The 23,423-nt window shown below is 40.7% G+C and overlaps 3 protein-coding genes across 4 annotated transcripts; 1 reads left to right on the forward strand and 2 right to left on the reverse strand.

The window, feature by feature from the left end:
• Window positions 1-214: 214 nt before the first annotated feature.
• LOC134079881 (E3 ubiquitin-protein ligase TRIM11-like) lies at window positions 215-6,667 on the reverse strand. Its single transcript, XM_062535996.1, has 7 exons — window positions 6,554-6,667; window positions 6,074-6,247; window positions 4,886-5,026; window positions 4,335-4,391; window positions 3,850-4,172; window positions 1,839-1,876; window positions 215-1,000 (listed from the first exon to the last, which is right to left on the reverse strand). Exons 1-7 carry the CDS (start codon window positions 6,608-6,610, stop codon window positions 444-446), a joined length of 1,347 nt encoding a protein of 448 aa, XP_062391980.1. The 5' UTR covers window positions 6,611-6,667; the 3' UTR covers window positions 215-443.
• Window positions 6,668-8,805: 2,138 nt separating this feature from the next.
• LOC134079882 (stonustoxin subunit alpha-like) lies at window positions 8,806-15,560 on the reverse strand. The gene is made up of 6 exons (XM_062535997.1): window positions 15,462-15,560; window positions 15,083-15,188; window positions 13,601-13,702; window positions 12,897-12,973; window positions 10,585-10,616; window positions 8,806-10,199 (listed from the first exon to the last, which is right to left on the reverse strand). The coding sequence occupies exons 2-6, from the start codon at window positions 15,152-15,154 to the stop codon at window positions 9,793-9,795; spliced, it is 690 nt and encodes a 229-aa protein (XP_062391981.1). The 5' UTR covers window positions 15,155-15,188; window positions 15,462-15,560; the 3' UTR covers window positions 8,806-9,792.
• Window positions 15,028-23,344, forward strand: LOC134079883 (sodium/potassium-transporting ATPase subunit gamma-like). Of its 2 annotated transcripts, XM_062536000.1 has the most exons (6): window positions 15,028-15,213; window positions 21,658-21,705; window positions 22,108-22,137; window positions 22,508-22,582; window positions 22,760-22,793; window positions 22,948-23,344. In XM_062536000.1, exons 2-6 carry the CDS (start codon window positions 21,696-21,698, stop codon window positions 22,973-22,975), a joined length of 177 nt encoding a protein of 58 aa, XP_062391984.1. In that variant the 5' UTR covers window positions 15,028-15,213; window positions 21,658-21,695; the 3' UTR covers window positions 22,976-23,344. The 2 variants fall into 2 exon arrangements, with proteins under 2 accessions (XP_062391984.1, XP_062391983.1); XM_062535999.1 differs by lacking the exon at window positions 15,028-15,213 and having other exon boundaries at window positions 21,554-21,705.
• The last annotated feature ends 79 nt before the right edge of the window (window positions 23,345-23,423 follow it).

Here is a 23,423-nt window from a genome sequence, read left to right on the forward strand (position 1 = left end):
CAGCCCCTAAATCTGTCTAGATGTGGGTCTGGGTTTCCAGGCTACCACGCATGAAGATGTGTAGATGTGATGAAGTCATTCAGGTGGGTTTTATATGATGATGAACAACAACATCGTAGTCATATCTCACCTGAGTACACTGTTCTCAACAAAATCTCTGCTGCCTGAGAAGCGAGATGATTAAATTCAGCTATTAAGTCTGTTATACAAGATATTGGCCAAGCAATAACTTCAAAAGGCAAAACGAAAACAGATATTAAGGCATTTGACATCCTACACAGTTTAGCGGGTGGGGTAAATTCAGACTGGCTGTCAGGCTGGGTTGATAATAACCAATCACATCTCTATGATGCCATCTACATGGCTAGTTTAGCGGGTGGGGTAAATTCAGACTGGCTGTCAGGCTGGGTTGATAATAACCAATCACATCTCTATGATGACATCTACATGGCTAGGCCCGGCATTCCCAGGGTCACTGAGGATCCAAACTGGCCAAAGTAGTAGAACCTGAACATCGGGTGGAGCGGCTCGCTGAACGCGGCATGGAACGTGTGCAGGTGTATCAGTGCGTCTTGGGCGACCTTGTAGAAGGTCAAGGTGCCAGCGTACCAGTCCAAGCACACGCGGATCCTCCTTGAGGTCGATGGCTCCTCGGCGAGGGCGATGGGATTGGCGTCGTGCCAGGCAGAGTACTTCTTCACTTCGCACAACAGGCACCAGGACTTCTTGGTGAAGCCGAGGCCGCAGTCGTCGCCCCGCCCTTTCCTGCCGATGCTCTTGTAGGCGACGCCGATGGCGGCGTATCCGCCCCACCTCACCTCCCAGCAGTAGCGGCCGTAGCTCACGCCCTCCTTGCACATCACCTGGGGCCACAGGTCGAACCTCTCGGGGTGCTCGGGACACGACTGCTTCTTCGACAGGAACGTTGCCTTGGTGTCCCCCCCAGACAGACTGAGGTTGCGGTGGGCTGTTTGTGAGTCCAATGTGAGAATGCAGGTGTCTGTACCAAAACACATTAGACAACACGCAACAGGCGGCTCAGTTGCAAGATACAAAAAAACTACAGCCAGGTCAATGCCACACAACAACAGTCCTATTAGAACGTTATCATTCTACACAATAAGGAACCAGTCCCTTCTCAAGTGCTTCTTTTACATTTCTAAACATCATAAACTCTCATATTTATTTATTTCATTACTGAGCATGTGCAAATCTAACACATTGAATACATTCAACATAGCCATAATTGCTCACAGCCATTATTTAAAGCAATATGGCGTGAGTAAGAGTAGAGTTGGTGACATATCTGCCACCATGCAACAATGATGATTGTATTGCTGATTGTATTGCTTTTATGCAACAGTATTAAAGTAATATGGCTCTATTACCAACTATTCGAGTTTAAGGACATGACATTTTTACGTTTTTATCACTTATTTTGGTCTCTATGGATGTCCTGAAATATCATCACACATGGAATGCCTCTAATCCAATCAGAAATGAATAAATAGTTTGACCAGACTTGCCTCTGGTATAATAATCACTTGGCTTGACTAGACGAGACTTGTTACCACTAGCCACATGGAGTAAAAACACAGAATAATCTGTGGCTTGCTGCTGGTCCATATTCAACTTGACATGACCTTTAACCTTTGATGTGTGACCACTAAATGAGTAGAACATGTCATATAAGCACAAACATCTTAAGCAATAAGCCCTGATCAGAGTGCGGCAGAAGTGCTGCTTGCCCTATTAAGAGTTTATGTGTGCCATTACAATCATTTTGGAAACGTTTTGTTAAGGTAACAAAAAACTTTTTAGGGGGGATTTGAACTTACATGGGGCCACATCACCAGTCATCCAGTCATCATCTGCTCTGCAGAGTAAAACAAGAATAACAACAACGCTGAGATATCCACACATCTTCACATCCATCCAAAGGACCAACCCACTATTCAAGCAATATTTGAAGAATCTGTTCTGAGAAAAGCCAAAAAAATCATTGCAGATCCCTCTCATGTCTTACACACAGAATATAAATTACTACCCTCTGGCAGACGCTACAACATTCCAGTTAAAAATAAGAAAAGGTATTTGAACCGGTACAAATTCTCATTTATTCCACTCTCTGTTAACCTCTTGAACTCAGGCCGTCAGCGGAGGTTTCCTGTTATGTAATGCAATGTATGTAGGTATGTATGTATGTATGTTTTTGTGTATGCACTTTATGATTGCACTGTCAGCACTTTCTGGTGTTATGTTATATGTGATGTAGCAGCCTGTTTGTCCAAGACAAATTTCCCTTGGGACACAATAAAGAAATCTTATCTTATCAAAGAGAACAGAAAGGCTCAATTTGGTCCAGTTCAAGTATGTGCTTTACTGACAAACTTGTTAACTCACAGCAAGTGGTAAACCTTCTACAACAAGAGACCTATGGCATTGTTTTATTAGGAGTATGAAGTCATACAGGGGCCTGTACTACGAAGCGGGGTTACTGGCTTAGCTGGGTAACTTCGAGAGTAAGTTGATCACGTGTGGCGTAACTTCCCGGTTAACCCGTACTACGAAAGGTGGATAGGTTTTAACCTAGGTATGCTGCCATGGCAATTTACGCTGCATCTCAAACCTGCTCCGAGCAGGTTATGATCTTGGTTAACCCGAGGTTTGCGGTTAACCACACCCCACAATGTCGACGTAGGCTACTTGGAAGATACATTATTGGAGCGCAAATTGTAAGCGCCTCTCTTCGCAAGGCGAGAGTTTTTTAAGACCGCCAGAATCTTTCTCCATATAATATTCTCTATGAAAGATAGCCTATACATTCTCAGCCGAGGGAATTCGTTGCATTTGTCAGCTGATCGAGGCAAAGTGGAGGCTATAAGCGTTGGCAATATAACATATTTTCATAATTAAGAAATATTAATGCAAGCTATAACTAGGCCTATAAACCTTCTGAATGTTCTTGAGTTTCATTTTCACCTGCTGCCAGCGGCACTGCCGTTGCATCTAATGCAATGTTCACAGGATAGGCATACACTAAATCAGTCAATGGGGCTAAACATTCAATTATCCTTTATTAATATTTATTAATATACATGGCATGAATTGTGTTACATCTGTAAGACTCTTATGAACTCAAAATGTATTTATTTCAACACATTTCAGACATTCCGCAAGCTATTAATCCTCCGTAACACATAGGCTATTTAAGGAACATGAAATAAAACTTTACTTTCATATATCCGATCTGCAATAGCCTACGTTGCCAACAGCCTTGTCTTGCTTTGTTTGCTGCCGACGTATTTGATGTATCGTAAAGTGGGTTTTAATTCCTCGCAACTTTTTTATAATCATTGCTCATTCCTTATGCGTAAAATAGCGTGATCGCGTCATCATTAAAAGTGGTGATTTGCGCTGCAACCCGCCCATTTTATGTGAACGCGCACCAACTCCGATGAGGTTAACCCCAGTTCAACAAATCAAATTCTTACTCAGCGTCGTAGTACCGATTAGCACCAATGAAGATAACCAGGTTTTGTCAACCCCGGTTTAGCAAAGTAACCCTGGGTTACATCTGGGTAGGTTGAGCTCCCTTCGTAGTACAGGCCCCTGGTCTTCTATTAGGAGGTTTACCACTTAAGGTACTCTGAGTGAGTTAACCTACCCAGGTTTGTCACTAAACTACGTACTTGGAACCCCCCCCCCCCCCCACGGAGGGAGACAACCTGTCACCATATCTAAAATATGACTGAGTGGACTTACTGACATTAATACACTGACTAACACAGCAGTCTTCACAACTACAGAATCCTCAGAATCTTATCAATGAGAAGACACCCAACTTACCCTTTTACGATGCAGATGTCCATCATCGGATACTCGGATTTGGGATGAGTCTGCAATCGGTCCACCGATGTGCGTAGTCTATTGGCGAGGTCATCGCAGTTCATTGCGTACAGAATGTTCACGGTGACCGTTAAGGAGCCCTCAATGCCATAGATCTCCATTAAGCGCTCAGCGACGCCCACACATTCATTTGGTAGCAGTTCTTCAGGGATGGGGACAAACACTTCTAGTATCCCCTCAATCACACAAAGTCTGAACCGTTCCAGTTCCTCTACAGTTAGTTCTTCTAAACCTTCATAGAGCAACTGTGAACCCGTTAATATCTGAAATGAAGTAGTCATTAGTCAGATTAGTTTTTTTCTGCTTTTTCGTTAATAGTATTAAACATGACGTGTTGTGATACGACTTTTCCTGTCATGGACATACAAAATCAGAGCACATTTCAGACCAACCTTGGCAAGTTTTGTTAACGATCTGGGACTCACCTTCAGTTCCGTTTCAGACTCAGCCCGAGCTACTGCCTTGATGCACTTTGTCTTTGCCTGAAGAGATTTTTAAAGGTGAGGAAGACAACACAAGACAAATTTCAGAAAAAAACAGAGAAGGCACTGAATCTTTTGGATGCATTCTAACACTTCATTGACTGCCATTTACACCGGGAGATACAACAGTCCAGAGCCAAGAAAATCACCATAGACCCCAGTTATCCAAACTACAGCCTCTTCTCTGTGCTATGGTCTGGGAAACGTTACCGCTGCCAGGAAGCCAGTACTGAGAGACTGAGAAAAAGCCTCTATCCACATGCACTGTACTAAGAGCTCACTATAAGATTTCAACACCTGAATGCACATCAGCATTATAGCACATTTAGCATATTTAGGCCTACTGACATTCATATATACTTCTCACAATAACACTGTCTACCCTGTTATGTCTGTAATTAAGTTAATCTGGCCACACAAAGTCAAACACTGCGCCTTTGTTAAAAAAATATATTGCTTTGAACAGGTTTAGGGGTGGAGAGGTTTTCATTTACCTTGTGATACATGTCAAGCTCCACTCGTGGACCAAGCGACACTAGTGGAATCAACCTCAGTTCTGTAGGCTTTTGCTTTCTAGGGACTCTCCTCACAACAGTCATGTCTGTCGACAGCAGCCCCGTGACAGAAAACCAGTACTGAACAAAAAGATTATGACTGTGATTATGACAGCCCCTTAACACTGTGGCACAATATGGTCAAAACGATGTCCTTTTAACATTGATGTTGTTACATCTGAATGCTTACTGTCCATGCCACCTGTAGAACACAATGACACTGAAATGACATAATCAAATATATATATATATATATATATATATATACACAATATATATATATATATATATACACACACACACACACACACTGTATATATATGATTTAATCCATTTCATTGAAATTACTCAATCAAATTGAGTTATCACAGTATGAATAAGTTTCATAAACCTAGGCAGTTCATCCATGTGCAGCCAGCAGGCTAGAGCAGGCTAGTCCTACACTCAAACACACTAATAGGCATGAACTGATAGCATTGATATTGAAGTGTTTTCAGGGAGAGCATTTTGAACATTTTAGGCACAATGTCTTGTTAAAGAGATCAATCATCAGCTTATACATTTTTATACATGTTGCATTGTTCATGTGGTCCACTTTTGCACACAACAGAGTCAGGAATTATATCTTTGTTTTTTGGCACCAAACCATGTGCTACAATACCAGAATTGTGAGGTTTGTGGGCAAAACACCTATTTTGACCTTTTCAGAATTTGACCTTTGATTAGGGTCACTAAAACCTTCTAGAAAAAAAGGAGACATGTGTTTTACTCTTAAGAACCCATAGAACAAAGATATAATACTCTCCAAAAATTAACATATCCCTCAAGCCCCCCCATGTGACAAATAAAAATAACTTGAACTTGCAGGGAAGGTGGATTCTCATAAATTCTCATACATTTAAATTTCTCATAAATCCTGGTCTCCAGGTGTTCCAGCTACTTTAGACATCCTACTCATTATAGGTTGAAGTGAAATAATACTTCATGTTACATAGGAAACAAGGTAGCCTACCGTAGACGTAAGAGGAAGTCGTGGGACAAGCCCACCTAATCAATCACTAAGTCGAACGCTGCGTCTTCGTAAAACATCGTTTTGAACAAGTTCAGGGTGGAGATGTTTTCATTTACCTTCACAGACGTTGGAGTTGATCCATCATCACTGGTATGACTAGTGTCAATCACCACTCGTGGACCAAGCGACACTCGTGGAATCAACCTCAGTTCTGTACCCTTTTGTTTTCTAGGGTCTCTCCTCACAACAGGCTTGTTTGTCGACAGCAGCCCCGTGACAGAAAACCAGTACTGAACAGAAAGATTATGACTATGGTGGTTAATCTTTATGGAAATCTTTAATTTAAGTGATGAGGGTTCACTGTTAGTAGAAGACTATTTGACGTTCACGTTTACGTTTGCATAAGATAAACGGGAGGAAAACATTAGCACTAGCATGCTATCTGAGCGAGTGCTCAGGTTATTGAGTCCGAATTATGTTATGATAACATTGGCTTTCAACTGCATTTGGTCCAAGTCTAATCAATCACTAAACATTGTCGTTAGCACACGGTTGTTATAATTTCACGGTTCAACATTACACGCAATGTCACTTACCTTCATGATGACCATAAAAGCTTGTTTTGAATCTGGCGGCGGTGGTATTTTGCGCATGCGTGCACGAAATGGAATGGTGTGAACCAGGAGGTGGAGTCTGGTCTACTAGTAAAATCCAGATGGCTCTGGTAAAATCCAAAAAGACATGCCCTGCACATTAGTGAACATAAGTTTTATTATAGTTTTTTTTTTTTTTCATATGGAAAGAGATATAGGACAGAGACTGTACGACGATGTGGTCACCACCATTCCTCTGTTTTGGACAATAACATGAAATTAAATGTGCAAGGCTGTATGTTACAGTAGCCTAATAACACTTTGAGGTGGTTAAAAGGGGGGAAAAAAATGTCGTATTTATGTAATCAGGCAGACAGTTTTCAGTTAACTTTAAGGTTAGAGGATCCTGAAGGGTCAGAAGATCAGTTATTCATGGGTTTCATCAGGTCCCTTTCTACAGGTGTATAAAATCAAGCACCTATGTAGACTGCATGGTGCTTGATTAACTCACCTATGGAAAGGGACCTGATGAAACACATGAATAGGCTATTCTGGTCACTGACTCACCTGCACCCCTATCAGTCCATCTTTAATTAATTACTCAACTTATTAATTAGCACTTTGTGCGTCTGACTTCGCTCTGGTAGTGTCTACTAGTTTAAGGTCAAATCTCCTCATCATCTCCGAGCGAAGTCAGACGCACAAAGTGCTAATTAATAGGTTGAGTAATTAATAAAAGATGGACAGATAGATCGATTGATCAGAATTGAACACTGGTTGCATGTGTGGTTTATTCACCAGAGAGATCTTGACCATTTTAGAGTTCCCACCCTGACATTGCTTCCCCCTACCAATATCACTGGCAAACCCGGGCCCCGCATCTCATGTTATGTTTGTTCAACACCATTCTAACAAAGTGTTCAGGGAGACCACTTGCAATCACAATATATATAGCCCAAAGCAAGTCTCACACTAAATAACCAAAAACCGCTACATAACGCAGCTAACGAGCTTTGTTTCTCCTGCCTGGACAAATTATTCACCATTTTACACACACAAAGACCAGAGGAATGGAGAATGCAGGACACACTTGGTATGTTCACAGGACATATAGCAGGATCTGAATATGCAATCACTGAAGAATATCAAAAACTCTCAAGTTGTTTGTGTTACTCATAAAAAAATGTGAAGGAAATGCTAATTTAATAGCTTCTCCTTCTCCACCCAGATAGTCCTTCCTTTCAGTCTCTCCACCAATATCCCTTCCAACCTCTCCCTCCCCTCTTTCTTTGCAATGCGGACTGCCATAATCCTACTCCAAGACTATAGGTGGTGCTAAAGTGCAGGTGGGTCAGTGACCCTGGCAGGTCAGTCTGCACTAGAGAGGCATCCACATGACATGAGGGCCTCCAATGCTCCTTCATCGGTCCAGATTTAACAACACGATATACCAACACTTCTCCAGTTCAGCCATTTGCTTTTCCGTAGATTTTACAACTTGACAGTTGACACCTTCTGCATCAATGGCAAATTATGTGCACATCAAATTGGTTGAGCCGGTTAGGATGTGCTTCTGTTAGAGCTTCCTGCCACTTTTGTTGACATGCTGAAATGCATCTGACAAGGCAGCAGTGACAGACACAGACCTAACCAAAGTCCTTTTAGGCAAGTCTCTCCACTCGGCCGCCATATTGCAACGCACAATTTCTTGGCAGGCTTCATGATACCAATCTCGCTCCAGCTGCAAGGCCACAACATATGATTGGCACGATGTATTCACAACATATCAACCACATGATTGGCAATGTATTCACAACATATCAACCACATGATTGGCACAATGTATTCACAACATGTCAACCACATGATTGGCACGATGTATTCACATGTCTTAGCGGCATAAGGGGCGGGAACCCCATACATCTCAATGGAATATTATTGTGTCTCGTCATTACAGAGGCTCGGATCTAACAGCATTACAAATAAAGTAGGCTACTGATACTTTTATAAAAACGTCTGATATGCATGATCGTGTCAATATGAAAGAATTTAGAAGTAGCATCACTAGCATCTCGGACAGGAAATAAATTGAATGTCAATGAATGTGTCCTTTATTTTGAAGCTAGTGCAAATAAACACTATGGTCTAAGTATGAGGTAGTACACATACAGTAGCAAATCATTCTAACCAATGTTAAGAACTTCCAGATCACTACTGCTTCTATGTTTAGGTATTCATGCAATAAGTGTTAAATAAATAAAATTAAAAAAAGAAAGAAAAGATATACAAACATATATCGTCAAAGATATGACCAATTTCACGAGGTCTTGCAAATGTTTGTGACTATTGTAGGTCCCTCCCCTCCCTTGAGTGCGTAATACACACACCTAGTCTAGAAGCTGAAGGATTGGTTTGTACAGCCATCACCACACTATGATTTTGATCATCTTATTCTGCCATGGATCACTACCATACACACATCTGAGTATTCATCGCAACATAATATAACATAATATTTAGCATAACATGAATACAGGGCTTAAAGCAATTAACAGTGTCTGAAGCCATCAGATATGTATGATGACATAAATTATATACTGTAGTCTAATTGCATATTTTGAAACTGAATTCAGGCATAGTGCAACATTTTAAGGCCTGTTAAATTATTCTGCCACTAATTCTAGACACATGTGAGTATTCACCTTGACATAATGTTGTCCCAGCCCCACGTTATCAACCATTTGACCATCAGCTTGGTCTGCGCTGGGTCTTAATACATGTTGCGTATGGATGCACTATCCATCCATATTCCATATGTGATGGGATCATGGGAAAAAAACAACACTAATTTCACCAACTTATGGTTCTGATGCCATCTTTGCAACAGTCAGGATTTTACGAGGATGGTTTCCAGAATGTAGCTAAAGGATGGTATCCAGGATATTGCTAGGACAGCATCAGGATCTTTGGTGAAGTTGGTGAAATTTCACCAGAAAGGCATGAAACGGAGCATTTTTGATTTCACCATGTTTTCCAAGACCCCATGGCATATCTAGAAAGTTCAATTTAGATACTAGTGGCTTGGCTGGTTTATTGCACTTCTGTTTGATTTGGTAAGAGGGCCACTGATGAGCCAAACTTGCCAAAATAGTAGAATCTGAACATTGGGTAGACTGGCTCACTGAACGTGGCACGGAACGTGTGCAGGTGTATCAGTGTGTCTTGGACGACCTTGAAGAAGGTCAAGGCACCGGCCCGGTAGTCCAGACACACTCGGATCCTCCTGGAGGTCCAGGCTGCTCGGTAATGGGGGATCGGTAGTTGTTATGCCAGGCAAAGTACTTCTTCTCTTCACACAGCAAGCTCCAGGACTTTTTGGTGAAGCCAAGGCCGCAGTCGAGGTCCTTTCCTTTCCTGGCGATGCTTTTGTAGGCGACGCCAATGGCGGCATACCGGTCCCATTTCACCTCCCAGCAGAAGCGGCCGTCGCTCAGGCCCTCCTTACACAGCACCTGTGGCCACGTGTCGAATCTCTCGGGGTGGTCAGGGTGGGGCTGTGCGTGATCCTCAAACACAGCCTTGGTTTCCCCCTCAGACAGACGGATGTGTGAGTATACGGAATGCGAGTCCAAGGTGAGCTTGCAGGAGTCTGTGCCAAACACATTTGATACAACTTTGGTTAGTGGAGCAAGTGGCTCAGTCACAAGATATGCACAAACCATGGTGAGGACAGTTCCACACACCAGCTGTACCGTCATATATTAGGATACTTGCTAATTTTGTAAATATGTAAATCAATGACTATTTCATTGTTGAGCTGAGCATGTGCAATTTAAGAGAGATTACAGTACGGGACACTGATCTCGGTCACCATTCATTACAATAAAGTAGACTGTTACTTATGAATAGGTAAATAAACGACTTTAAAACTGTGGCCATTATGTAGGCAGAAAATGCCATTTTGGGTGCCCACATCAACTCCTGATCCTGCCTCCGGTCTCAACACTGCCACAGCACAAACATTTTGAACTTACATTGAGCCACATCACCAGTCATCCAGTCTGTCCTGCAGAGCAAAACAAGAAAAATAACTAGGCTGTGATATACACATAGCTGTTGCATTATGCATTATGAGTTGATGAACCACTGATGTGATTTTGGAAACATTATTTTAAGGTTAAAAAAATAAACTCTTCAGTGTTGTTTTAATCAGAATATAGTGCGTATGGAATCTTAAGTCAATGACTGGCACTGCAAGATTGAACAGTGACATCTAGAATGTTTTGGGCTCTCAGACCTGAATCAACGAGAACATACTGGACCAACTAACATTGAAGACGATACCAATACTCTGGAAAAATCCAAACTCATTCACAAAGTGGAAAGACTCTGGAGACACATGATTTGGATTCTTTTCCAACACTTCAGCATCACAACAGGCACTAACTTTGAAATCATTGGTCCAGCCTAACCAATCACATGGATCAGATATTCCTAACGTTACTTTCCTACTTCATCTAAACTTTACAAACTGACAATAAACGGCATCAACAGTCAGGAAACAGTCCTGTAAATACATTTCTGCATTTTTTGATGTTTGCAGGTGTTCGATGTTTACAGATGTTGCTGCTACTGTTAATCACATTTTTTTGTTTCAGTTTCAGTTTCAGTTTCGTCTTTGACTGGCCTAACATTCTTCTTGTCTGAGGGAAACGGTTATGAACTATGGTGTTCCAGATAGGGTTGGGACTTTAGATGAATTTTCATGTTCGACTAATCATAACGTTATTGAACAATTAATCGATTATTTGCTAAATCATGACGTTTCATGGCATTCAGAGCCGTGTAAACATTTGCCCCCACCCATCACTCCCACATGTCCAACACGCACACAATTGATATTAACGATGATATTAAAACCTTTATCAAGAAATAAGTTGTTTACAACAAGTTGTAAACTTTATTTTACAGGGCATTATGCCATCCGACGTAGGTCCTATTTGAACATGTAGGCTAGCGATTGCAACGCTCACTGGTCATCTCCGGTGCTGGTTTCGTTTATGGTCGGATGAACATTTTGTTACCTTGCCGGTCGGCCCGTTATCTTATCACTTTTAACTTCACTTGCCGGCAGCTTGCGAGGTAATCGTTCAAACACGGGTTATCCTAGTGGTATATTGGTGATGAAACAATTAAGAGGCTTGATGTCTCGGAATACCAGTTTAATAGGCTTCTTTTCGTTTAACATGGAGATGCTTCACAAAACAGTTCTCCCGCATTCATTAACATAACACACACTTCTCTAACTCTCGCACTTCACATTGTTCTAACCACAACACTTCCTGCTTACGTTTTACTAGTTACCCCGTTCCCATGAGCCCCTAAATAAAGAAGAGGTCCAGCACTTTTCCTCGCTCGCTTCATCTCTGCTTGTTTTTGCCATGCGCGCAAAATACCGGAAAATGTTGCTGTTCTCATATTGCGTGAGACTAAAACGATTATTCATTAGGCATTTATTTTATTCGAATAAATTCTTAACAAACATTATTCGATATTCGATTATTCATTAACAACCCTAGTTCCAGACAATCCAAATTCTTCTCATCTGTCGTCCCTCGTTCGTGGAACACACTATCTGTTCCTACTAGAGCAGGGACATCCCTAGCCATCTTCAAAAAATGTCTAAAAACCCAGCTCTTCAGAGAACATCTCTCATAGCACTACTACAGACAATTGTTCTCATTGTGTTCTCTTTATTGTTGTTAGAAGTGCTCTTAAAAGCTTACATTTTTTGTATCATGCTGTTAAGTCGCTTTGGTTAAAAAGCGTCAGCCAAATGTAATGTAATGTGATGTAAAAAGAGTAGATCTGCCTAAAAGAGGTAGGTGTTCCAGAGTAAATCTGCCTACAAGCGCTAGGTGTTCCAGAGTAGATCTGCCTAACAGATCTAGGTGTTCCAGAGTAGATCTGCCTAAAATATAGATATTTTTAAATTTATTTAGCCTTTATTTTACCAGGTGATAACCCATTGAGATAATTGAATCTCTTTTACAAGGGAGCCCTGGGGCAAATATCTAGGTGGGCAGGGCCTAGCAATACGACTGTTGCATCACCGCGCAAGGCATTTTACCAGACTGGCGCAGATGGTGTTAATAGATTAGATAATATTAGATTCAACTTATTATCATTCTGCATAGTACAACAAAATGCAGTTATCGTCAAACCAGATATGCAAAAAAAGCAGTTTAGACAAGTAGTGCAGTTTAATTAGTATATGTGTATTAACAATAACATCATAAGAATGTGGTGGAAAGCAGCATAACAGTTATGTGGTGTGAAAACTTACCCTTCGACTTTGATTTCCGACTCAGAAAGTAGTGTTTGTGTTGATACATCAGAGGGAGGCACTGAATATTTGGATTGCTGAAACGAAGTGTCAACCAGATTGTTATGTTGTTTCTTCATTAATGTCATCAAACATATCTTGTTATCACATGGCTTTCTTGTCTCAGCATCTCGTCTCTAATCTAACATCTAATCTAATATTCACTCTGAAACAAAAGACAGAAGCTGTAAATGGAATACACATTAAATGGAAGGAAACATAATTGAGAAGACCCCAGACTGTACAGCTGCTGTGTCGGGCTAGCATGGGATGGCATTTCATTAGCAAAACTCCAGCAACTGATCTACTCAGTTATGAAATGTTTAGAGAAAGTTGTCAAAAGAATATGTGGTGCAACACAATGGCAGATAAACAGGGGGAGACTGGACACTCTTTTCCCAATTGAAACATTTTGGCCTGAAGCCTTTTTCCAAGCTTTGCAACACAATGGTAAACATGGCCCTCTGTTTTCAGAGGTGTTGCTGGCATCAAATGTTTGAAAAAGAAAATCAAAAGTGTTTCAGTCTGTTTTGTTCACATTTTACACAGCATCCTCCCAACATACAGAAAATGGGATTATGTAGATCACTTGCATCTAGCACAGCTTGTAGTTTGTTGATTTTCACAAAAAAAAAATAAAATAAAAATAACAGCCTGGAACTCACTTCTGGCTGCTCATTCACTCGCTTCTTTTCAGTTGCAGACTGAGGGACATCCCTCTCAGCAGGTCTTTTCTTAGCCACTTTGGTCGCTTTCTCCACGCCACCCTAAAGACATTGAACAGATGTCATCCACGGCATTCGGCTACAACAGCTTCTTATATAAGAAGCTTCTTATCATTACCAACACACGGGCATATATGTTTAATGTCAAAATGACCATTGAAGGTCCATTGAGTGTCATTTTGATAAATAAATAAATAAACAAATACATATATATATAAATAAATAAATAATCATTAAAAAAAGCGATTACTTATCAAATATTGAAACTTTTCCAAACGCAAAAGAAACCCAACAGTCAAGACTGCAGCTCGCCTTTGACATTTGCAAGAAGCCTAATGTACGAAACGAATGTGAAACAGGAAGTTGCCGGGAGATATTTTGGGCACATCCTAAAACGCTTAACGTGAAAAACGTTTAACGTGAAAAAGCTTAACGTAGCTTAATGTTCGAAAACAATGATCAATCATCACCAAACTTGTCATAAACATTCATTGTTATACACACTACGACCTCAAAACATATCAAAACCGAAACCCCAATATTATGGACGTAGACTGCGTTAAGCTTTTTTGTTTACATAGGCGTCAATGGGAAGGAAAACGCTTAACGTAGCTTAATGTCAGATAACAGCGAGCAATCAGCATCAAACTTCTCTTGGACATCTCTAGCCCTACCATCTCCCACCTCTGTGAAAATCAAAGCTGAAATCCCATTTTTGAAAGCACAGTCGACATTATGCTATGTTAAGCCTTTTCCTATTGGGCTATAGACTTCAATGGATGAATAGCTTAATGTGAACATCTTCGAATCTAATAGGACTTCCGTTTTCATTTTTTTTACAGCTGTCTGTGTTGGTGAAAAGTAGGCTAATGTCTGAGCTGAATTTGGTGACGAGTGATGGATGTTTTCTGACATTAAACTACGTTAAGCTATAGCTCAAATGGAGAAAAGGCTTAATGTACACTGCATCCATAATATTGGGATTTCCGTTTTTAGTTTTTGACAGCTGTCAGTGTTGGTAAAAAGCATTGTCTGAACTGAATTTGGTGACGATTGGTATATGTTTTCTGACAGTAATATACGTTAAGCCTTTTCTCTATAATGGGCGCCTATGTAGAGAAAAAAGTTTAATGTCTACTGTGCCTACAAAAATGGGATTTCGGCTTTGATTTTCACAGAGGTGGGAGATGGTAGGGCTAGAGATGTCCAAGAGAAGTTTGATGCTGATTGATCCTTGTTTTCGAACATTAAAATACGTTAAGCTTTTTCACGTTAAGCGTTTTAGGATGTGCCGATATTTTGTTGTTAGACAGCGCAGCGATAGGCTACTTTATATCCGTAAAAAGAGCATGCAGCACATCAGTCAGTTTGAACAGTTTCACGATGATTCAGGGGTGGGGTACGGGTTTCCGTTGAACTTACTTTCTGCCACGTTGGGATTGACAACGTATTTCCACCGCCGATTTCACCAAGCACAGCTCGTGGACGCAACATTCTGTTTTCTTTCCTCCTTTCTGTTTTTCAGCAGCTTTGTGAGCGACATATTGTTCCAGGTAACGTTCACATTTGAAGGATTAATGTTAACGTGTTAAATTAAAGGGGGGAAGAAGAGGAAAAACACGTTAGCTAAATAAGCTAAACTGCGGGCTTGCCCAGACAAAGTTCTCCGAATTTGGCTGTGGTGTTGAAGTTAAAGTGTCTACAAATAGTTTGAATTAATAACATGAGACGTTCCACAGCAACGTGTGTATAGCCTACATATCATCGCACTAGAGTTACAAAATAGCGTAGGCCTACTCACCTTAAAGTTGATGAAATCGTAAACCGATAACACAAAGCAACTTTGTTTCTTTATGGTTGGATGTGGCGCGCTTGTCTGTCTGATTTATGCGCATGCGTGGTCTCTGTGGTTGCCTGGTTAACTTTGCAGCAACTAGTCTAGTCCGTCTCGGTTCTGCCAGGATATTATGTAATTTTTAGCCGAAGGAATTTCATGAATTTATTAGAAAATGTTGAAAATGGATCCATATTCGATTTTGACATGTTGACTTTGTTTGACATCATTAAGATTTATCATGTGCCCCAAATCTGATTTTGTTGAAATTTTGCTAGGCCTATAGGGCTCGGGATCACGACGTGAAAACTTCGCGGGCGCAGCCATATTGGCAGCTTCACTCCTTAGTTTACTATGGATATGGATTTACTCCCGCCTATTAGTGTGTTCCTGTTACTTAGTTTTTGCCTTCTTGGTCGTATGTTGCTGTGTAGTGGGGTGTAACAGCGCCACCCAGGAAAAGAATCGCTAATAGGCCTACTACATTTCTGCTTCTTCTCTTCTGCATCTGACTGAATAGGGTACCTTCGGTGCGCTACCAATATGGCGGCAATATTCCTAGAATTCAAGGCTTGTTCCCGAGCACTATAGATTTTTGAAATGGATAGACTACATATTTAATGTAATTATTTACAAGATCTTTATCATTTGCAAATTGAAATTTTGCAAGACAACTTTGACATTTTTAATCTGCCAGTGCCATCTTTACAGCCTGACTCTCGCCAGAGCCTTGTAGTTCTGCCATGCTCCACCAGAGGCGTTTTGCTGAGCTCCACACAAGGGTCTGGGCTCGAGGGCTCCTTCCAGGGAGCAAAAAATGATGAACCAATCAGGAGCGCCGAAGCGAGTGTTCGATTCAAACAATGGCGGCACTCAGCGAGGAGTCTTGTGCTGACATTGATTCTGCTATTTCAACTGTTTTGTCGAATCTATCGAGTATTCATTCTTAAGACGAACAGAGAATGGTTTTGAAGACATTTATTGGTGGCAAGGATGTTTTCACTCTTCTTCCGACCGGGTTTGGCAAGAGCTAGCACGTCATTCAAGATAACGGACAAGTGGTTTATCAAATCACATGCAAGGATGTACATGCCTTCAGAAATACATCTCCTATCGAGAAGTCCCAGACATAGACATAGAACGCGTTCTATGTCTATGGTCCCAGATCCTTGTGTGAAGCTCAGCGAACTACAAGGATCTGGCGAGTCAGGTTAATCTTTACAGGCTATTGTGCTAGATTATGTTACAGCAGGAAGATGCTTTTTTTAAGCAGTGGATATTTAATTGTTGTTTCCCTTGGCAGGATGACAAAACCAATCCCTTACCTTAACCTTGTTCACCAAGGACATCTGCCTAATAACTAAATTTCAGTATAGCCGATTAATACCGATTTTAAGAACAAATCCATTCTCTGTCCACAAAGACCGTTTCAGTCTCAAAGTAGACCATTTTAGTGTAGACATAGCCTTTACTGCCCGCTTATAGCAAACATTGAAAATGGCACCATAACCCACCCCCTACAAATGCCACATCATGATTTATTTACATTTAGATGTATTAATTTAGCAGACACTTCTATCCAAAGTCACTTACAGAAATGAGGAAAGAAAGGACTCCAGATAACCCTATTACACTCCTCCTGGAGAAATGGCAAGGCCCATGCCCAGGGTGCTTGGGCTGGGTGAATCCTGCCTGAACTTCCCGGGGAATTTGAATTTCGCCCGGCAGCTCAGGCTGGAAACCAGCAGATCTATCTCCTCTGTTTATTGCCAGAAACTTTGGCTCCAATCAGAAACGGCCATACTCTAGTATTTTCTAGTCCTGGCACGCTATTGGCCGGTGACGTGACGATAACGAAACTTAAGCGACGCGAAGTGCAGTAGAAACAAAGCGCAGCCTCCCCCGACTAATGTTCAATCTTAAAAGATTGAGCTTAGTATGGTGAAAACCAGAATACAGGTTGCCCCGAGGTCAACTCAAATTTAAGTGAAGGACAGCCACATTGAAGTACTACTCAAATTATCGCCACAGATAACAAAAAACCTCCGTTGTCCTTGTCATTGTCATTCTGTAAACAAGCAAACCATGTTTTCAGTTAGATGTAGGGTTAGAGGACAGATGCCCTGAGGGGTCAGATAGATAGTCATGATAATGAGTGATATGTTAACCGGTGTAATAAGCAACAAGAGTCCATAAGAGTTTTGAAGTTCCTTGCTCACTGATTCAACAATCATTCACTGATTCACAACCTCTACATGGATCATTACAAGCCTGGCCATGACGAAAAATGTATAGGGAGCTATAGCCTGAGGTGGAAAGTGTGTGTGTGTGTGTGTGTGTGTGTGTGTGTGTGTGTGTGTGTGTGTGTGTGTGTGTGTGTGTGTGTGTGTGTGTGTGTGTGTGTGTGTGTGTGTGTGTGTGTGTGTGTGTGTGTGTGTGTGTGTGTGTGTGTGTGTGTGTGTACTCTTATAACGAATATGTTGAAAACACATGTCCAGATAGGGACAATACAGTTTGTGTTGTTTCGAACACATTGCTTTTGTTATTCGTTCCTAGAGTGTACACAGTATTGCATTGTTTTTTTAACACATCCCTGTGTGTTCAGACAGGGAACAACACAGTTTGTGTTGTTTCCAACACATTTGTTTTAAGAGTGTGTCTGTGTTTGGGAGTCATATCAAGGTGATATTACTGGCTATATTTACTTAGCTATTTTAATACACCTAAAGTCTTCTACCTAAAAATGTTTCTACAGTACATACAGAAGAACCATGGCTCATTTAGAATGATCATTATAACCTTATTCCACCCTCTGGGACGGAATACTTTTGTTCCATCACATGGTACTGATTAAAGCATAACCACTCACTGGACCAGAACTAAATTTGTGTGTGTGTGTGTGTGTGTGTGTGTGTGTGTGTGTGTGTGTGTGTGTGTGTGTGTGTGTGTGTGTGTGTGTGTGTCTTTGTGTTCATGTGTGCTCTGACTGCTCTCTGTTAGTGCCTCAAATTGGCTACTGTAATCTCAGTCTCTGAACTTATCCACAAACATGCACACAAAGAGACACATTTCTTATCTTCCCACTCTTCTCCCCAGAGAAGAAAAGACAAACCTACTTCTGCTGTTATCAGTTTCATTGCTCTGCATTTTATGTTGACTCCTGTGTTGACTAGTTGTGTTGACTCCTTCCATCCACACTGTTCACTATGGTAACCCTTCTTAGAACTATATGTTGAACATCATGTTGCCATGGAGTCGTTTCTAAAACCTCTCTTTTATGAGAATGGTTTTACTTTGCCTCTAGATTTGCTCTTGGCTTTTTTATGATAATGTCTTTTGTAGTGGTGCTACACTTAAAAATTAATTGAACTCGGTTCATTCATGTGTCCCATATCTATAATTAATTAACGCATTGGCTAAGACGATCTCTACAGTCTCGGCACATCACACTGCAGTGAAGGCATGCGCAACTGTTTTTGAACTCATTGTTTCCCGAGCAACCTGGTCTACAACCTTTCTGTGGGCATTCCAATATATGTTTATATTTGACTGCGATAGAAATAGTCAGGGAGCCATGGGGTCAGACCTGGCTTTGTCGGTTAAAGTTTTTTTTTTTGCAGAATCTAGTAGACTAGGGGTACCTCTTTAAGATTTAAGAGGGTGCCCGGTGATATCCCTAGGGCAATTTCGTATATTAAGCCTTTCTTGTCCAATGTGTTGACTATAAGGCGGATATACTACAGGTGAATAGGGTAAAAAAATTAACAAGCAGATATCACTATGAAACTTCACCAGTTGATTACTTAGATCAATATGAAAAATAAATGTATTACAAGTTTTCTGAAATTTAATGTTTGAATATGTAAATTAGGTATGATGTAATTAAATATGCGCTGATTTGCATAAACGTAAAAAGATTAAATCTGAACATTGGATAAAGCCAGTTTCAATTTTTTTCTTTTCATTTTGTTGACATAAGAGATGAAAAGTATTTTAGAGAGGGAATTATGGATATCTCATTTAGTTATTCAGCAAATCAGAAAATACTATACCAGCCTTTAAAAAATCCATTTTCGCCATGTTTTTTGGAATAAAATGTCATGTAAATCAGGCTAAGAATAATATATCAACAAACCCCTCTGCAAAAACCTTCTAAACATAGTTAGGTATAAGACTGAAAATTTTGGTGTATGTAGATGCTTGTGAAGTGTAGATTTTGTTCTCCGAGTGAGAGAGGAAACTCATCCATATCCGCCTTATATTCATTGGACAAGAAAGGCTTAATATACGAAATTGCCCAAGGGATATCACCGGGCACCCTCTTAAATCTTAAAGAGGTACACCTACTCTACTAGATTCAGCAAAAAAAAAAACTTTAACCGACAAAAGTGAAGTGTTCCTTTAAGGTTCTCGTGAGCTTTTGGCAGACCAGACCAGTCACTAAGCCATGGGGTCAGGTTGCAACCAACCCAGGTTAGACCTGGTTTTGTTGGTTAAAGTTTTTTTTTTTGCTGAATCTAGTAGAGTAGGTGTACCTCTTTAAGATTTAAGAGGGTGCCCGGTGATATCCCTTGGGCAATTTTGTATATTAAGCCTTTCTTGTCCAATGTGTTGAATATAAGGCGGATATGGATGAGTTTCCTCTCTCACTCGGAGAACAAAATCTCCACTTCACAAGCATCTACATACACCAAACTTTTCAGTCTCATACCTAACCGTGTTTAGAAGGATTCTGCAGAGGGGTTTGTTGATATATGATTCTTAGCCTGATTTACATAACATTTTATTCCAAAAAACATGGCGAAAATGGATTTTTTAAAGGCTGGTATAGTATTTTCTGATTTACTGAATAACTAAATGAGATATCCATAATTCCCTCTCTAAAATACTTTTCATCTCATGTCAACAAAATGAAAAGAAAAAAATTTAAGCTGGCTTTGTCCAATGTTCAGATTTGATCTTTTTACGTTTATGCAAATCAGCGCATATTTAATTACATCATGCCTAATTTGCATATTCAAACATTACATTTCAGAAAACTTGTAATACATTTATTTTTCATATTGATCTAAGTAATCAACTGGTGAAGTTTCATAGTGATATCTGCTTGTTAATTTTTTTACCCTATTCACCTGTAGTATATCCGCCTTATAGTCAACACATTGGACAAGAAAGGCTTAATATATGAAATTGCCCAAGGGATATCACCGGGCACCCTCTTAAATCTTAAAGAGGTACCCCTAGTCTACTAGATTCTGCAAAAAAAAAAAACTTTAACCGACAAAGCCGGGTTCACCTAAATTATGGCATTTGGCTCCCGGACTAAAAGTATGGAATATAATGTTGAAGTTTTAAAGCAGACGAGATGATGAATTGGGTGTACAAAACAGAAGGGGTGTGACTGGGTGGAGGTGGGGGGCAATTCAGGCACATCAAGCTGGGTGAGGATGAATGGATTTAAAAAGTAAAAAAAAAAAGCCTGTAGAACCCAAAATAACTGTAACGATATTTGGAACCTTTCCACTCTTCCATATTCCTTGGGAAGAAAGTGTAGCTGTCTCTTGCAGGCTGCCTGGCCTTGGGAGTCTGTGCCCCGCATGCCTCCTCTATCTGCCTCCCTCTACACACACACACACACACACACACACACCGTCCTCAACTCTGTTGATTTGTCTTTGAGAGCCTCCGCTGACCTTGTGCACTTCACAGGGTTTGCACTACTTTGTGCTAGTTGTATGTAAAGTGTGAATTCAGAGAGGAATGTGTGTGTGTGTGTGTGTGTGTGTGTGTGTGCACACATGCATGTGTATATGGGCAGTGGTTCGGGTCGGGTGTGGAAATATTTTTGCTTCCTGGGTCTGGGATCTCTCTCCCTCTCTCCCTCTCCCTCTCTCCTTATACAGGAAGAATGTGAGTTTCCTAGGATTGTGTGTGTGTGTGTGTGTGTGTGTGTGTGTGTGTGTGTGTGTGTGCGAGACAGAGAGAGGGAGAGACAGAGGGGGTTGTTATTATCTTGAGAGGTGAGTAGTGATTGGAGGAGGGAAGGTCCAGTCTGGTATGGAGCAGACTGACGCCCATTCCTTACTCCACACATCCCCAAAAGGCTGCTGACCCTTGGACATCACTGTACCACTGGATCTAACTTGTTCTCTCATTTCTACAGTCACAAGGTGTTCAGTAGCACAGTCTTCAGTCTTAACAATGGGCGGAGGTAAAAATGATGTTTCTTTCTTTCTTTTTTGTTCTGTCTATTCTGACTATCTCTTCCTGTGTTTGAAACCGTGTGCCACGTTATTGGAAAGCCTTTCCCTCTTCTCCTGTTTTCATTTCTGCTTTACTTTTGTTGTGCCGTGCACATAATGCTGTTTGAGTTCCGCTTTCCCCCGCTCTGTGCATGTTTCTGTCACTTGGCTGTAAATATGTAAAAGTCTCACGTGCTGCCCTATCCAGTGGTCAGATTTACCATAACAATGGGAACCTCATTTGCTTGTGGAGGTGTCAGATTTATCATAACAATGGGAACCTCATTTGCTTGTGGAGGTGTCAGATTTCTCTGACTCTGACAAAGCTTTAAAGTTCTGCTATTTACTCTACATGTTCTCACCTCATTCAGCCAGAGATCCAGATGCTGACTTTCAGTATGGTGAGTTCCTCTCATAACTATATTATGCATTTACAATGTTACAACGGCTTATAACCTGAATAATTGTATAAATGTGTTTGTAATTAGTATGCCTTGCTGTTGGAGCCACTTGCGATTATTAGCCTGTAGCCAAATGGATCAAGGATCATGGATTGTGTTTAATTTTGGACCGCTTTGGACCATACAAATCCCATGTCTAGTGTTGTGAGTGCGTGTGTGCGTGCGTGCATGCGTGCGTCCGTGCGTGCGTGCGTGCATGCCTCTGTGTGTGTGTGTGTGTGTGTCTGTGTGTGTGTGTGTGTGTGTGTGTGTGTCTGTGTGTCTGTATGCATATCTGTATGGATGAACATGTGTTTCTTTCTTCCCTAAGATTATGAACTGATAAGAAGAGGAGGGTTGATATTTGCAGCTGTACTCTTTGTCCTGGGCATTGCCATCATCTTCAGTGAGTATCTGTGTGCCTGGGTAAATGTGCTGCAATTACATACAGAATTGAGTATCTGTGTGCCGGGGTAAATGTGCTACAATTACATGCAGAATTGAGCCAGGTGGTGATTATAGGCAAAAACAAAAATGGTTGGTGATGTCATTTTCATGTCTCCATTTTTCTGTTCCAATGTAGGTAAAAAGCTCAGCTGTGGCAAAAAGGCAGCAAAGTAAGTAAAAAAAAAAAAAACTATACTTTTCTGCATGTTTGTGTGTGTGTGTGTGTGTGTGTGTGTGTGTGTGTGTGTGTTAGTGTGTCAGAGAGAGAGAGAGATACATACATACATACATATACATACATAATTGTATATCTGTTTTTATCAGGTTACCTGCCAAAGAAGGAGACATTTGATATTTGGTGAAGATAACATGGAGGAATTCACAGAAACCAGCTAACTTGTGTACTATTACAAATATATACATGAGACGATGTATATCCCTGATGATTTTTCGAAATTGAAATTTGCCTAATCCTAAAATGTCTGTCCCATAGATGTTCAGAAAATAGTGGAAATGTGGCGTGCAATACCTGCATTGTCCACAGGGTGGAGCAACCAAACAGATTATTGTGAGATTTTTCATGGCGTTCATGCCCATGTTCATGACATTTCAACAAAAATGTATTAAGTACAATTCAATTAGAATCAGAAAGTAATATTTTTGAGACCATGTTCCTGAGTAAAATTATTTTGATAATTAAACTTTGTCAGCGCCAAAAAAACCTTATCATCACTTGTCCGGTCAAAATGTCTTCATTAAGCTACATATGTCTGTGGTCAAAGTGTAACTCCCATGGGCAT

Source organism: Sardina pilchardus, chromosome 5 (assembly GCF_963854185.1).
Source record: "Sardina pilchardus chromosome 5, fSarPil1.1, whole genome shotgun sequence".
Classification (NCBI taxonomy): Eukaryota; Metazoa; Chordata; class Actinopteri; order Clupeiformes; family Clupeidae; genus Sardina; species Sardina pilchardus.

Coding starts and splice junctions, on each gene's coding strand:
- LOC134079883 (XM_062536000.1), top strand. Junction 22,138..22,507: donor AGATGCTGACTTTCAGTATG/GTGAGTTCCTCT, acceptor TTCTTCCCTAAG/ATTATGAACTGATAAGAAGA. Junction 22,794..22,947: donor TGTGGCAAAAAGGCAGCAAA/GTAAGTAAAAAA, acceptor TGTTTTTATCAG/GTTACCTGCCAAAGAAGGAG.
- LOC134079882 (XM_062535997.1), bottom strand. CDS start 15,154: ATGTTGCGTCCACGAGCTGTGCTTGGTGAAATCGGCGGTGGAAATACG. Junction 13,703..15,082: donor CAATCCCAACGTGGCAGAAA/GTAAGTTCAACG, acceptor CAATGTCTTTAG/GGTGGCGTGGAGAAAGCGAC. Junction 10,617..12,896: donor TCGGAAATCAAAGTCGAAGG/GTAAGTTTTCAC, acceptor TTTGCTCTGCAG/GACAGACTGGATGACTGGTG.
- LOC134079881 (XM_062535996.1), bottom strand. CDS start 6,610: ATGCGCAAAATACCACCGCCGCCAGATTCAAAACAAGCTTTTATGGTC. Junction 5,027..6,073: donor CAACTCCAACGTCTGTGAAG/GTAAATGAAAAC, acceptor CTTTTTGTTCAG/TACTGGTTTTCTGTCACGGG. Junction 1,001..1,838: donor GACTGGTGATGTGGCCCCAT/GTAAGTTCAAAT, acceptor GTTTTGGTACAG/ACACCTGCATTCTCACATTG.